The 14,086-nt window shown below is 48.8% G+C and overlaps 1 protein-coding gene across 1 annotated transcript in view; it reads right to left on the bottom strand.

The window, feature by feature from the left end:
• The window catches only part of NCOA1 (nuclear receptor coactivator 1), a 62,923-nt gene that overhangs the window by 36,671 nt on the left and 12,166 nt on the right, over positions 1–14,086 (bottom strand). Inside the window, exons 4-7 of the mRNA XM_064707220.1 lie at positions 10,524–10,701; positions 7,936–8,115; positions 5,969–6,064; positions 4,805–4,945 (exon numbers count right to left, since the gene is read on the bottom strand). Of these exons, the coding sequence (XP_064563290.1) occupies positions 4,805–4,945; positions 5,969–6,064; positions 7,936–8,115; positions 10,524–10,701 (595 nt within the window). The remainder of the gene's footprint in view (positions 1–4,804; positions 4,946–5,968; positions 6,065–7,935; positions 8,116–10,523; positions 10,702–14,086) is intronic.

Genomic DNA, 14,086 nt, shown 5'->3' with positions numbered 1-14,086 from the left:
GTGAAGCGGTACGAGGGGCTGAAGGCCGTGCCCCGCGTCATCACTGGGGAGAAACACAGACAATTCCAGGGAAAAATATGGGAAAAGCTGGGAAAATCCTAAAAATCATGATAGGGCAAAGGGAAAGTCAGCACGGAGCCGTCCCTCAACGTGAGGGGGACGAGGGGCTCAAGGCCGTGCCAGGGCCCTGCCCCATCACTGAGGGGGAAAACACTGAATTCCAGGAAAATGTTGGGAAAAATCCAGAGAAAATCCCACAAAATTCCCAATCCAATTCCAAATACCCCAATCCAATTCAATTTGATCCCAAAAACCCCAACAGGGCCCAGGCAAGATCAGCACAGAGCCCTCACTCAGTGTGAGAGGGACAAGGGGTGGAGGGCGGTACTGGAGTCATCACTGAGGGGAAAAACACTGAATTACAGGGAAAATCCTGGGAAAAATCTTGTTTAAATCCTGACAAAATCGTAATTCAGTCAGAAAAAACACAATTCAATGAAAATCTAATCCCAAAAACCCCACTAGGGCCCAGGGAGAATAAGCATGGATCCATCACTCGGCGTGAAGAGGTACGAGGGGCTGAAGGCCGTGCCCCACGTCATCACTGGGGAGAAACACAGAATTCAAGGGAAAAATATGGGAAAAGCTGGGAAAATCTCGAGAAAATGCTGAGAAAATCCTAAAAATCGTGACAGGGCAAAGAGAAAGTCAGCATGGAGTCATCTCTCAGTGTGAGAGGGATGAGGGGCTCAAGGCCATGCCAGGGCCCTGCCCCATCACTGAGGGGGAAAACACTGAATTCCAGGGAAAAACATGGAAAAATCCCAAGAAAATCCTGACAAAATCCCAATCCAATCCCAAAAACCTCAAATCAATTCCAATTTGATCCCAAAAACCCCACTAGGGCCCAGGGAGGATAAGCAGGGAACTGTCACTCAGCATGAGGGAGATGAGGGGCTGAAGGCCGTGCCCCGCGTCATCACTGGGGAGAAACACACACAATTCCAGGGAAAAATATGGGAAAAGCTGGGAAAATGCTGAGAAAATCCCCAGAAAATCCTAAAAATGGGAATAACAATAAGGGACGATCAGCACGGAGCCGTCGCTCAGCGTGAGGGGGACGAGGGGCTCAAGGCCGTGCCAGGGTCATCACTGAGGGGAAAAACACTGAATTCCAGGAAAACGTTAGGAAAAATCCTGAGAAAATCCCACAAAAATCCCAATCCAATTCAAATACCCAATCCAATTCAATTTGATCCCAAAAACCCCAACAGAGCCCAGGTAGGATCAGCACAGAGCTGTGGCTCAGCGTGCGGGGAATGAGGGGCTGAAGGCCATGTCAGGGTCATCCCTGAGGGGAAAATCACTGAATTCCAGGAAAATCCTAAGAAAACACTGAGAAAATTAAAAATAAACCTGAAAAAATCCCCCACAATCTCAATTCAATGGAGTTCTGATCCCAAAAACCCCAACAGGGCCCAGGCAGGATCAGCACCGAGCTGTCGCTCAGCGTGAGGGGATGAGGGCCTCAAGGCCATGCCAGGGTCATCGCAGAGGGGAAAAACACAGATTTCCAGGAAAATCTGGGGGAAAACCTCGTTAAATCCTGACAAAATCCCAAGAAAATCCAAAAAAACCCAATTCAATGGAAATCTAATCCCAAAAACCCACTAAGGCACAGGGAGAACCAGCACGGAGCCGTCGCTCAGCGTGAAGCGGTACGAGGGGCTGAAGGCCGTGCCCCATGCCATCACTGAGGGAAAACACACGGAATTCCAGGGAAAAATATAGCAAAATCATGGATAATGCTGAGAAAATCCTGATAAGATCCTGAGAAAATCCTAAAAATCATGATAGAGCAAAAGGAAAGTCAGCACAGAGCCGGTGCTCAGCGTGAAGGGCATGAGGGGCTGAGGGTCCTGACAAGGTCATCCTGAGGGGAAAATCACTGAATTCCACGAAAATCCTAGGAAAACACTGAGAAAATGAAAAATAAAACTGAAAAAATTCCCAAAAACCCCAATTCAATGAAATTCTGATCCCAAAAACCCCAACAGGGCCCAGGGAGGATCAGCACAGAGCACTCGCTCAGCGTGAGAGGGACAAGGGGCGGAGGGTAGTACTGGAGTCATCACTGAGGGGAAAAACACTGAATTACAGGAAAATCCTGGGAAAAATCTTGTTTAAATCCTGACAAAATCCCAATCCAGTCCAAAAAATACAATTCAATGGAAATCTAATCCCAAAAACCCCACTAAGGCACAGGGCAGATCAGCATGGATCCATCGCTCAGCGTGAAGCGGTACGAGGGGCTGAAGGCCATGCCCAGTGTCATCACTGGGGAAAAACACACACAATTCCAGGGAAAAATATGGGAAAAGCTGGGAAAATCTCAAGAAAATGCTGAGAAAATCCTAAAAATCATGATAGGGCAAAGGGAAAGTCAGCACAGAGCCGTCCCTCAACGTGAGGGGGACGAGGGGCTCAAGGCCGTGCCAGGGCCCTGCCCCATCACTGAGGGGGAAAACACTGAATTCCAGGGAAAAACATGGAAAAATCCCAAGAAAATCCTGACAAAATCCCAATCCAATCCCAAAAACCTCAAATCAATTCCAATTTGATCCCAAAAACCTCAACAGGGCCCAGGCAGGATCAGCACAGAGCTGTCGCTCAGCGTGCGGGGGATGAGGGGCTGAAGGCCCTGCTGTGGTCATCACTGAGGGGAAAATCACTGAATTCCACGAAAATCCTAGGAAAACACTGAGAAAATGAAAAATAAAACTGAAAAAATTCCCAAAAACCCCAATTCAATGAAATTCTGATCCCAAAAACCCCAACAGGGCCCAGGGAGGATCAGCACAGAGCACTCGCTCAGCGTGAGGGGATGAGGGCCTCAAGGCCATGCCAGGGTCATCGCAGAGGGGAAAAACACATATTTCCAGGAAAATCTGGGGGAAAACCTCGTTAAAATCCTGACAAAATCCCAAGAAAATAAAAAAAAACCCAATTCAATGGAAATCTAATCCTAAAAACCCCACTAAGGCACAGGGAGAACCAGCACAGAGCCGTCACTCAGCGTGAAGCGGTACGAGGGGCTGAAGGCCGTGCCCCACGCCATCACTGAGAGAAAACACACGGAATTCCAGGGAAAAATATGGAAAAATCACGGATAATGCTGAGAAAATCCTGGTAAGATCCTGAGAAAATCCTAAAAATCATGATTGGGCAAAAGGAAAGGCAGCACAGAGCCGGCGCTCAGCGTGAAGGGCATGAGGGGCTGAGGGCCCTGACAGGGTCATCCCTGAGGGGAAAATCACTGAATTCCAGGAAAATCCTAGGAAAACACTGAGAAAATAAAAAATAAACCTGAAAAAAATCCCAAAGACCCCAATTCAATGGCATTTTGATCCCAAAAACCCCAATAGGACACAGGGAGGATCCGCACAGAGCCTGCGCTCCGTGTGAAGGGGACAAGGGCCTGAGGGCCTGGCCAGGATAATCACTGAGGGAAAAAACACTGAATTCCAAGAAAATCTTGGGAAAACACTGAGAAAATCCCCCTAAAATTCCAATTCAATCGCCAAACCCGCAATCCAATGGAATCTAAGCCCAAAAACCCCAATAGGGCCTAGGGAGGATCAGCACAGAGCCATCGCTCAGCGTGAGCGGGATGAGGGGCTCAAGGCCGTGCCACGGTCATCACTGAGGGGAAAAAACCAATGAAATCCAGGAAAATCCTGGGAAGATCTGAGAAAATGCCAAAAAAATCCAAATTCAATCCCAAAAACCCCAATCCAATTCCAATTTGATCCCAAAAACCCCAGTAGGACCCAGGGAGGATCAGCACGCAGCCGTCCCTCAGCGTGAAAGGGATGAGGGCCTGAGGGTGGTGCTGGTGTCATCACTGAGGGAAAAAACATTGAATTCCAGGGAAAAACATAGAAAAATTCAGAGAAAATCCTGAGAACATCCCAATCAAATCCCAAAATCCTAAATCAAATGGAAAGCTAATCCCAAAAACCCCAACAGGGCACAGGGAGGATCAGCACGGAGCTGTCCCTCAGCGTGAAGGGGATGAAGGCCTGAGGGCCATGCTGGGGTCACCACTGAGAGAAAAACCACTGAATTCTAGGAAAACTCTGGGAAAATACTGAGAAAATCCAAAGTAAATGCAAATTCAATCCCAAAAACGTCAATTCAATGGAAATCTAACCCCAAAAACCACAACAGGGCACAGGGAGGATCAGCACAGAGCTGTCCCTCAGCGTGAAGGGGACAAGGGCCTGAGGGCCGTGCTGGGGTCATCACTGAGGGAAAAACCACTGAATTCCAGGAAAATTCTGGGAAAATACTGAGAAAATCCAAAATAAATCCAAATTCAACCCCAAAAACCTCATTTCAAAGAAAATCTAAACCCAAAAACCCCAACAGGGCACAGGGAGGATCAGCACAGAGCTGTCCCTCAGCGTGAAGGGGACGAGGGCCTGAGGGCCATGCTGGGGTCATCACTGAGGGAAAAACCACTGAATTCAAAAGAAAAAGGAAAAATTGTGCCAAAATCCCTCAACAATCCCCAAAACCCCACCCCCATCCACAAAATAAATCTTACCATCACCACCTCCCCCAAAAAAAACCCCAAACCCTCCCAAAACAAAAAACCACACACACCAGCCCCGCCACAACAAGGCCGCCATTTTGTCCTCCTCTTCCCAACCCGCGGCGGGAACAAAACCACCCCAAATCCGGGGATTTTTCCCGTTTTTCCCCAAGGATTCGGTTCCCAGGGGGAAAAGGCAGCGGGTACCTTCCTGAAAGAGCTGCTTGGCGTAGGAGGGCTCGCGGCCCTGCGGCTGGAAGAAGGCGTAGATGCATTTCCGCACCAGATCCTCCCAGCCCGTCCGGCCGGCCGCGCGCAGCGAGCTCGTGTCGATGGAGATGATCTTTCCTGGGGGAAAAAAAAAGGAGAATTTGGGGAGATTTGGGGGATTTGGGGAGTTGGGAGTGGTCAAAAGAATGGTTGGAGGAAGTTGGGGTGGTGAGGTGGGAATGGGATGGGGTTGAGGGTGTGGGGATCCCACCCCAAAGGATTTCAGGATTCTGGGATCAAGGATGGATTAAAAACCATCCTGAGGGATTTTTATGGGATTTGGGGATGGAAAAGGGAAGGGAGACCCTTCCTGGAGTTCTGAATTTCCAGGGAATTCCCAAAATTCCTTCCCAGAGAGGAGCTGGGATGGGGATGGATCCAGTGCCAGGCTGGGAGAGCTGGGAATGGAGGGGATTTGGGGATGGAAAAGGGAAGAGAGACCCTTCCTGGAGTCCTGAATTTCCAGGGAATTCCCAAAATTCCTTCCCAGAGAGGAGCTGGGATGGGATGGATCCAGTGCCAGGCTGGGAATGGAGGGAATTCCCTGGGAAAGGGAAAAATGGGATTGGGGAAGGAATTCTGGAATTCCCAATGAATCCCTGGCAGTGTCTAAGGAAAGGCTGGACCAATCTGAGATCATGGGATCAGGGAATTGGATGGGACTGAAGGTCCACGGATCCCATCCCAAACCATTCTGGGATTCTGGGATCCAGGACACTCAGGATCCATCCCCAGGGATTTTTTATGGGATTTGGGGATGGAAAAAGGAAGGGAGATCACCGAGATTCCAAGGGAATTCCCAAAATTCCTTCCCAGAGAGGAGCTGGGATGGGGATGGATCCAACGCCAGGTTGGGAGAGCTGGGAATGAAGGGAATTTCCTGGGAAAGGGGAAATGGGATTGGGGAAGGAATTCCCAGAAAATCCCTGGAAGTGTCCAAGGAAAGTTTGGAGCACCCTGGGATCGGGGTTGGAATGGGATGGGATTGAAGGTCCATGGATCCCATCCCAAACCATTCCGGAATTCCACCACTCCCACGACCCCCAGAGCCCCAAAATCCCTGGAATTCATCCCGAAATCCCGGGAATGTTTGGGAGGTACCTGTGGTGTCCTGCTTGGTGACGAAGGACTCGGTGGCGGCGGGGGCGGCCGGGCGCGGCAACCTCCGGGCGATGCAGATCAGACACGACTGGAAATCTGGGAAAAACACCGGGAAAAACAGCGGGAATGCCGGAACCGCCTCGGCCCGGAGCGCGGACCTCGCCCACGGATCCCATCCCCCACCCTGGAAGGGGCTTCCTGAGGAAATGGGATGGAATTCCCTGGAATTCACTGGGAAGAGCCTGGGGGGGTTAACTGGGGAGGGCTCTGGGATAATGGAATTCCAGGGATTGTTGGGATTTGGGCCTTCCGGGTGGGAGATCCTGTGGGAATTGTGGGATTCATCCTGGGAATGTGGTGGGAAAAGAGGGATGGGAGAGTGACAAGGGATCCAGCCCTGTCCCCAGTCCCAATCCTGGGCCTGCATTCCCAGCCAATCCCAATCCCAATCCACAGTCCCATCCCAGCCAATCCCAACTGTGCTCCATCCCAATCCTGATCCCAATCCCAATCCCATCTAATCCCAATCCCATCCCAATCCCAACCCAGCCCATCCTAACTCTGCCCAATCCCAATCCCCTCTAATCTGAATCCCATCCCATCTGAATCACATCCCATCCTGTCAAATCCCAATCCTGCAATCCCATCCCACATCAATCCCAATCCCAATCCTGCAATCCCATCCCACATCAATCCCAATCCCAATCCTCATGACATCCATCCCAATCCCAATCCCAATCCCCAATGCCATCCATCCTAATCCCAATCCCATGCCAAATCCCAACCCCAATCCCCATCCCATCCATCCTAATCCCAATCCCAATCCTGCAATCCCATCCCACATCAATCCCAATCCCAGTGCTCATGCCATCCATCCTAATCCCAATCCCCATGCTATCCATCCTAATCCCAAATTCCCAAATCCTAATCCCCAATCCCACCTTCTCCCTCCTCCTGGAAGGCGCGGGGCTGGCTGACGGTGAAGCACTGCATGGCCTCGTAACCCCCAATCCCAATCCCAATCCAATCCAATCATAACCCTAACCCCAATCCCAAATCCCATATCCCATATCCCAAATCCCAATCCCAATCCCAATCCCACCTTCTCCCTCCTCCTGGAAGGCGCGGGGCTGGCTGACGGTGAAGCACTGCATGGCCTCGTAGTGCCCAAATCCAATTCCTCCCAAATCCCAAATCCCAAATCCCATATCCCATATCCCATATCCCAAACCCCAAATCCCAAATTCCCCATTCCCACCTTCCCCCTCCTCCTGGAAGGCGCGGGGCTGGCTGACGGTGAAGCACTGCATGGCCTCGTAACCCCCAATCCCTCCCATATCCCATATCCCATATCCCATATCCCATATCCCTAATCCCAATCCCAATCCATGCCAAATCCCAATCCCAAATTCCCCAACCCCACCTTCCCCCTCCTCCTGGAAGGCGCGGGGCTGGCTGACGGTGAAGCACTGCATGGCCTCGTAGCGCTGCCCTAATCTCATCCCAAATCCCATATCCCAAATCCCATATCCCAAACCCCATCCCAACCCTAATCCCAATCACACCCAATCCCCAAATCCCAAATCCCAAACCCCAAACCCCAATCCCAATCCCAAATCCCCAATCCCAATCCCAATCCCAATCCCAGTCCCACCTTCTCCCTCCTCCTGGAAGGCGCGGGGCTGGCTGACGGTGAAGCACTGCATGGCCTCGTAGCGCCCAAATCCAATCCCTCCCAAATCCCAAATCCCAAATCCCAAATCCCAAATCCCAATCCCAATCCCCCAATCCCAAATTCCCCAGTCCCACCTTCCCCCTCCTCCTGGAAGGCGCGGGGCTGGCTGACGGTGAAGCACTGCATGGCCTCGTAACCCTAACCCCAATCCCTCCCAAATCCCAAATCCCAATCCCAATCCCAATCCCAAATCCCAAACCCCCAACCCCAATCCCAAATTCCCCATTCCCACCTTCTCCCTCCTCCTGGAAGGCGCGGGGCTGGCTGACGGTGAAGCACTGCATGGCCTCGTAGCGCTGCCGCAGCTCCGCCTGCTCCGCCCCGGCCTCGTCCGGCGGCCGCACCAGCATCCGGCACTGGAACGTGTGGCTGCCCCGGCGCGACGGCTCCTGCGGCCACGGCACCCCGTTCACTGAGGGGGAGAAATGGGAAAAAATGGGAAAAATGGGAAAAATGGGAAAAATGGGAATTTGGGATGTGGGAATTCCCAAATATCCCCGGGATCTGGGGCCCTGCACCAGCATCCGGCACTGGAACGTGTGGCTGCCCCGGCGCGACGGCTCCTGCGGCCACGGCACCCCGTTCACTGCAGGGAAATGGGGAAAAAATGGGAAAAAATGGGGAAAAAATGGGGAAAAAAGGGAAAAAAAATGGGAAAAATATGGGAAAAAAAAATGGGAAAAATATGGGAATTTGGGATGTGGGAATTCCCAAATCTGGGATCCCGCACCAGCATCCAGCACTGGAATGTGTGGCTGCCGTGTCGGCTCCTGCAGCCATGGAACCCCATTCACTGAGGGGAAAAATGGGGAAAAAATGGGAAAAAATGGGAAAAAAATGGGGAAAAAATGGGAAAAAAATGGGAAAAATATGGGAAAAAAAGGGAAAAATATGGGAATTTGGGATGTGGGATGGGAATTAGGGATGTGGGAGTTCCCAAATTTTGGGATCTGCACCAGCATCCGGCACTGGAACGTGTGGCTGCCCCGGCGCGACGGCTCCTGCGGCCACGGCACCCCGTTCACTGAGGGGGGAATAACGGGAAAAAATGGGGAAAAATGGAAGAAAATGGGAAAAAAATGGGAAAAAAATGGGAAAAAAAATGGGAATTAGGGATGTGGGAATTCCCAAATTTTGGGATCTGCACCAGCATCCAGCACTGGAACGTGCGGCTGCCGTGTCGGCTCCTGCGGTCACGGCACCCCGTTCACTGCCGGAAAATGGGGAAAAAATGGGAAAAATGGGAAAAATGGGAATTGGGGATGTGGGAATTCCCAAATCTGGGATCCCGCACCAGCATCCGGCACTGGAACGTGTGGCTGCCGTGTCGGCTCCTGCGGACACGGCACCCCGTTCACTGAGGGGCAAAAATGGGGAAAAATGGGGAAAAATGGGAAAAAAATGGGAAAAATATGGGAAAAAAAGGGAAAAATATGGGAATTTGGGATGTGGGATGGGAATTAGGGATGTGGGAATTCCCAGATTTTGGGATCTGCACCAGCATCCGGCACTGGAACGTGTGGCTGCCCCGGCGCGACGGCTCCTGCGGCCACGGCACCCCGTTCACTGAGGGGGGAATAACGGGAAAAAAATGGGAAAAATGGGAATTGGGGATGTGGGAATGAGCAATAATCATGGAATTGTGGAATTCCCAAAGATCCCCGGGATTTCAGGAGCCAGAATTCCCAAAGATGCCCCAGATCTGGGGCTCCACACCAGCATCCGGCAAATGGGAAATGGGAATTGGGGATGTGGGAGTGATCCCTAATCATGGAATTGTGGAATTCCCAAAGATCCCTGGGATTTCAGGAGACAGAATTCCCAAAAATCCCCGGGATTTGAGGAACCAGGCTGGGAAAAATCCAGCCAGAATTCCCAAAGGTCTCTGGGATTCGAGGAGCACAAATCCATTCAGAACACCCAAAGATCCCTGGGACTGAAGGAAATGAAAAAAAGCTTTTGAAAATAATAGAGGAACAATAAATAAATAAAAACAGAAATTAAAATAAAATCCAAATAATGAAAAAATAACTAAAAGTAAAATAATAGCCAATAATAATAAAAATTAATAAATAAATAACAACGAAACAAAAATTAAATACAAAACAAAAATGGAAAAAAATCGAAATAATTACAAAAAAAGAAAAATAAAAAGAAATAAAAAGTGAAGGAATTAAAAACAATTAAAATGTATGTTTACAAATTAAAATAAAAGCACAAATAAAACAAAATACAGAAATGAAAATATAAAAAATAAATTAAGCATAAATTAAAAATAAGCACATAAAAATGAAATAAAACCTGAATAAAAATTAAAATTAAAAAATTGAATAAAATCAAAATAAATAAAAATAAAAATAAAAATAAAAATAAAATTAACAATGAAAATAAAAATAAAAATAAAGATAAAAATGAAAATAAAAATAAAAAATAAAATTAAAATTAAAATTAAAAATTAAAAATTAAAAATTAAAAATTAAAAATAAAAAAAACTTGAATTTTTTTTTTAATTAACAAACCCTCCAATCCCAACATACTCAGCCCGCACCCCCTCTCCCAATCCTTGTGTCCATTCCTGAATTTTCCCAAATTCTCCAGGATTTTCCCCTGGGATTTTCCGGGATTTTCCCCTGGGATTTTCTGGGATTTTCCGGGATGATCCCGTTGTGGATTTTCTGAGATTTTCCCCTGGGATTTTCCGGGATTTCCCGGGATTTTCCCCTGGGATTTTCTGGGATTTTCCCCTGGGATTTCCCGGGATTTTCCCCTGGGATTTTCCAGGATTTCCCAGATTTCCCGGATTTCCCGGTGTGTCCGTACCGAGGGATTTGGGGAGCAGGTTCTTGACGAACTCGGCGTGGTCGCCCACGTGCAGGATGCTGTACACGCTGGAGTTCATCAGCTCCTCCTGCCCGTAGCCCAGGTACCCCGTCACGTTCTCCGACACGAACACGATCCGGCCCTCCCGGTTCACCACGAAAAAGAACCCGTCCAGGGCCTGGAATGGGGGAAAAACGGGAAAAAATCCCAAGGTTTTAGCCAAAATATCCCAAAAATGGGAAAGAATTCCAAGGTTATATCGTGAATAACCCATCGCGTTCTCCGACACGAACACGATCCAACCCTCCCGGTTCACCACGAAGAAAAACCCATCCAGGGCCTGGAATGGGGAAAAATTCCAAGGTTTTATCCAAAATATCACAAAAATGGGAAAAAATTCCAAGGTTTTATCTCAAATATCCCAAAAATGGGAAAAAATTCCAAGGTTTTATCCCAAATATCCCAACATGTTCTCCAACATGAACGCAATCCAACCCTCCTGGTTCACCATGAAAAGAATCCCATCCAGGGCCTGGATGTGGGAATGGAATTCCTGAGATTTTACCCTAAATATCCCAAAACATGGAAAAAACCTCAAGGTTTTATCCTAAATATCACGAAAATGGGAAAGAATTCTAAGGTTTTATCTCAAATATCTCAAAAACTGGAAAGAATTCCAAGGTTTTATCCCAAATATCCGTCATGTTCTCCGACACGAACGCGATCCAACCCTCCTGGTTCACCACAAAAAATAATCCATGCAGGGCCTGGATTGGGAATGGAATTCCAGAATCACGGAAAAGGAGGAGAATGAAATTCCAGAGGGTGTTCCCAGAGCTGGGAATCCTTGGTCATTCCATGGAAGGTTGGGTGGAGTCTTGAGTGTGGAGAAGGTTCCTTCAAAGATTCCTTGGATTCCCACTCTGGGAATTCCAGGATTCCAGCTGGGATCCAAGATTTGGGTTCTCAAATCCCAAAATTCCAACTGGGATCAAGGACCCACCTTGGTTACTCCTGGAATCCCAGGATTCCAGCTGGGATCCAAGACCCACCTTGGTCATCCCAAAGGATTCCCACGGATTTGCATCCTTGAGTGTGGAGAAGGTTCCCTCAAAGTTTGGTTGGATTCCTGCTCTGGGAATTCCAGAATTCCAGTTGGGATCCAAGACCCACCGTGGTCATTCCAAAGGATTCCCATGGATTTGGATCCATGAATGTGGAGAAGGTTCCCTCAAAGTTTGGTTGGATTCCTGCTCTGGGAATTCCAGGATTCCAGCTGGGATCCAAGATTTGGGTCCTCAAATCCCAAAATTCCAACTGGGATCAAAGATCCACCTTGGTTTTTCCTGGAATCCCAAGATTCCAGCTGGGATCCAAGATCCACCTTGGTCATTCCAAAGGATTCCCATGGATTTGGGTCCTTGAGTGTGGAGAAGGTTCCCTCAAAGCTTGGCTGGATTCCTGCTCTGGGAATTCCAGGATTCCAGCCAGGATCAAAGATTTGGGTCCTCAAATCCCAAAATTCCAACTGGGATCAAAGATCCACCTTGGTTTTTCCTGGAATCCCAGGATTCCAGCTGGGATCCATGACCCACCTTGGTCATCCCAATGGATTTGGGTCCTTGAGTATGGAGAAGGTTCCCTCAAAGCTGGGCTGGATTCCCACTCTGGGAATTCCAGGATTCCAGCTGGGATCCAAGATTTGGGTCCTCAAATCCCAAAATTCCAATCGGGTTCAAAGATCCACCTTGGTTTTTCCTGGAATCCCAGGATTCCCCTCTAGATCCAAGATCCACCTTGGTCATTCCAAAGGATTCCCATGGATTTGGATCCATGAATGTGGAGAAGGTTCCCTCAAAGTTTGGTTGGATTCCTGCTCTGGGAATTCCAGGATTCCAGCTGGGATCCAAGATTTGGGTCCTCAAATCCCAAAATTCCAACTGGGATCCAAGATCCACCTTGGTCATTCCAAAGGATTCTCATGGATTTGAGTCCTTGAGTGCGGAGAAGGTCCTGGCAAAGTCTGGGTGGATTCCTGCTCTGGGAATTCCAGGATTCCAGTTGGGATCAAAGATTTGGGTCCTCAAATCCCAGGATTCCAGTTGGGATCCAAGATCCACCTTGGTCATTCCAAAGGATTCCCATGGATTTGGGTCCTTGAGTGTGGAGAAGGTTCCCTCAAAGCTTGGCTGGATTCCTGCTCTGGGAATTCCAGGATTCCAATTGGGATCCAAGGTTTGGGTTCTCAAATCCCAAAATTCCAACTGGGATCAAGGACCCACCTTGGTTTTTCTTGGAATCCCAGGATTCCCCTCTCGATCCAAGATCCACCTTGGTCATTCCAAAGGATTCCCATGGATTTGGGTCCTTGAGTGTGGACAAGATTCCCTCAAAGCTTGGTTGGGTTCTCACTCTGGGAATTCCAGGATTCCAGCTGGGATCAGAGATTTGGGTCCTCAAATCCCAAAATTCCCACTGGGATCAAAGACCCACCTTGGTTTTTCTTGGAATCCCAGGATTCCAGTTGGGATCCAAGATCCACCTTGGTCATTCCAAAGGATTCCCATGGATTTGGGTCCTTGAGTGTGGAGAAGATTCCCTCAAAGCTTGGCTGGGTTCCCGCTCTGGGAATTCCAGAATTCCAGTTGGGATCCAAGATCCACCTTGGTCATTCCCATGGATTCCCATGGATTTGGGTCCATGAATGTGGAGAAGGTTCCCTCAAAGCTGGGCTGGATTCCCACTCTGGGAATTCCAGGATTCCAGGATCAAAGATTTGGGTCCTCAAATCCCAAAATTCCAATCGAGTTCAAAGATCCACCTTGGTTTTTTCTGGAATTCCAGGATTCCAATTGGGATCCAAGATCCACCTCGGTTATCCTAATGGATTCTCATGGATTTGAGTCCTTGAGTGCGGAGAAGGTCCTGGCAAAGTTTGGCTGGATTCCCACTCTGGGAATTCCAGAATTCCAGCTGGGATCCAAGATTTGGGTCCTCAAATCCCAAAATTCCAATTGGGTTCAAAGATCCACCTTGGTTTTTCCTGGAATCCCAGGATTCCAGCTGGGATCCAAGATCCACCTTGGTCATTCCAAAGGATTCCCATGGATTTGGGTCCTTGAGTGTGGAGAACGTTCCCTCAAAGTTTGGCTGGATTCCTGCTCTGGGAATTCCAGGATTCCAGCTGGGATCCAAGGTTTGGGTCCTCAAATCCCAAAATTCCAGTTGGGATCCAAGATCCACCTTGGTCATTCCCAAAGATTCCCATGGATTTGGGTCCTTGAGTGTGGAGAAGGTTCCCTCAAAGCTTGGTTGGATTCCTGCTCTGGGAATTCCAGGATTCCAGCTGGGATCCAAGGTTTGGGTCCTCAAATCCCAAAATTCCAATCAGGTTCAAAGATCCACCTTGGTTTTTCCTGGAATTCCAGGATTCCAGCCAGGATCCAAGATCTGCTTTGATTATTCCTGATTTTCATCCTAATCCCAATCCTGATCCCCACACCTTGTCCATATCTTGATCCAAATCCCAAAATTCAAACCCTAAAACCTGGGATTGAAGCCCC

The sequence above is a fragment of the Zonotrichia leucophrys genome, chromosome 3 (assembly GCF_028769735.1).
Source record: "Zonotrichia leucophrys gambelii isolate GWCS_2022_RI chromosome 3, RI_Zleu_2.0, whole genome shotgun sequence".
NCBI lineage: Eukaryota > Metazoa > Chordata > Aves > Passeriformes > Passerellidae > Zonotrichia > Zonotrichia leucophrys.
This window is presented reverse-complemented; position numbering and strand designations above follow the sequence as displayed.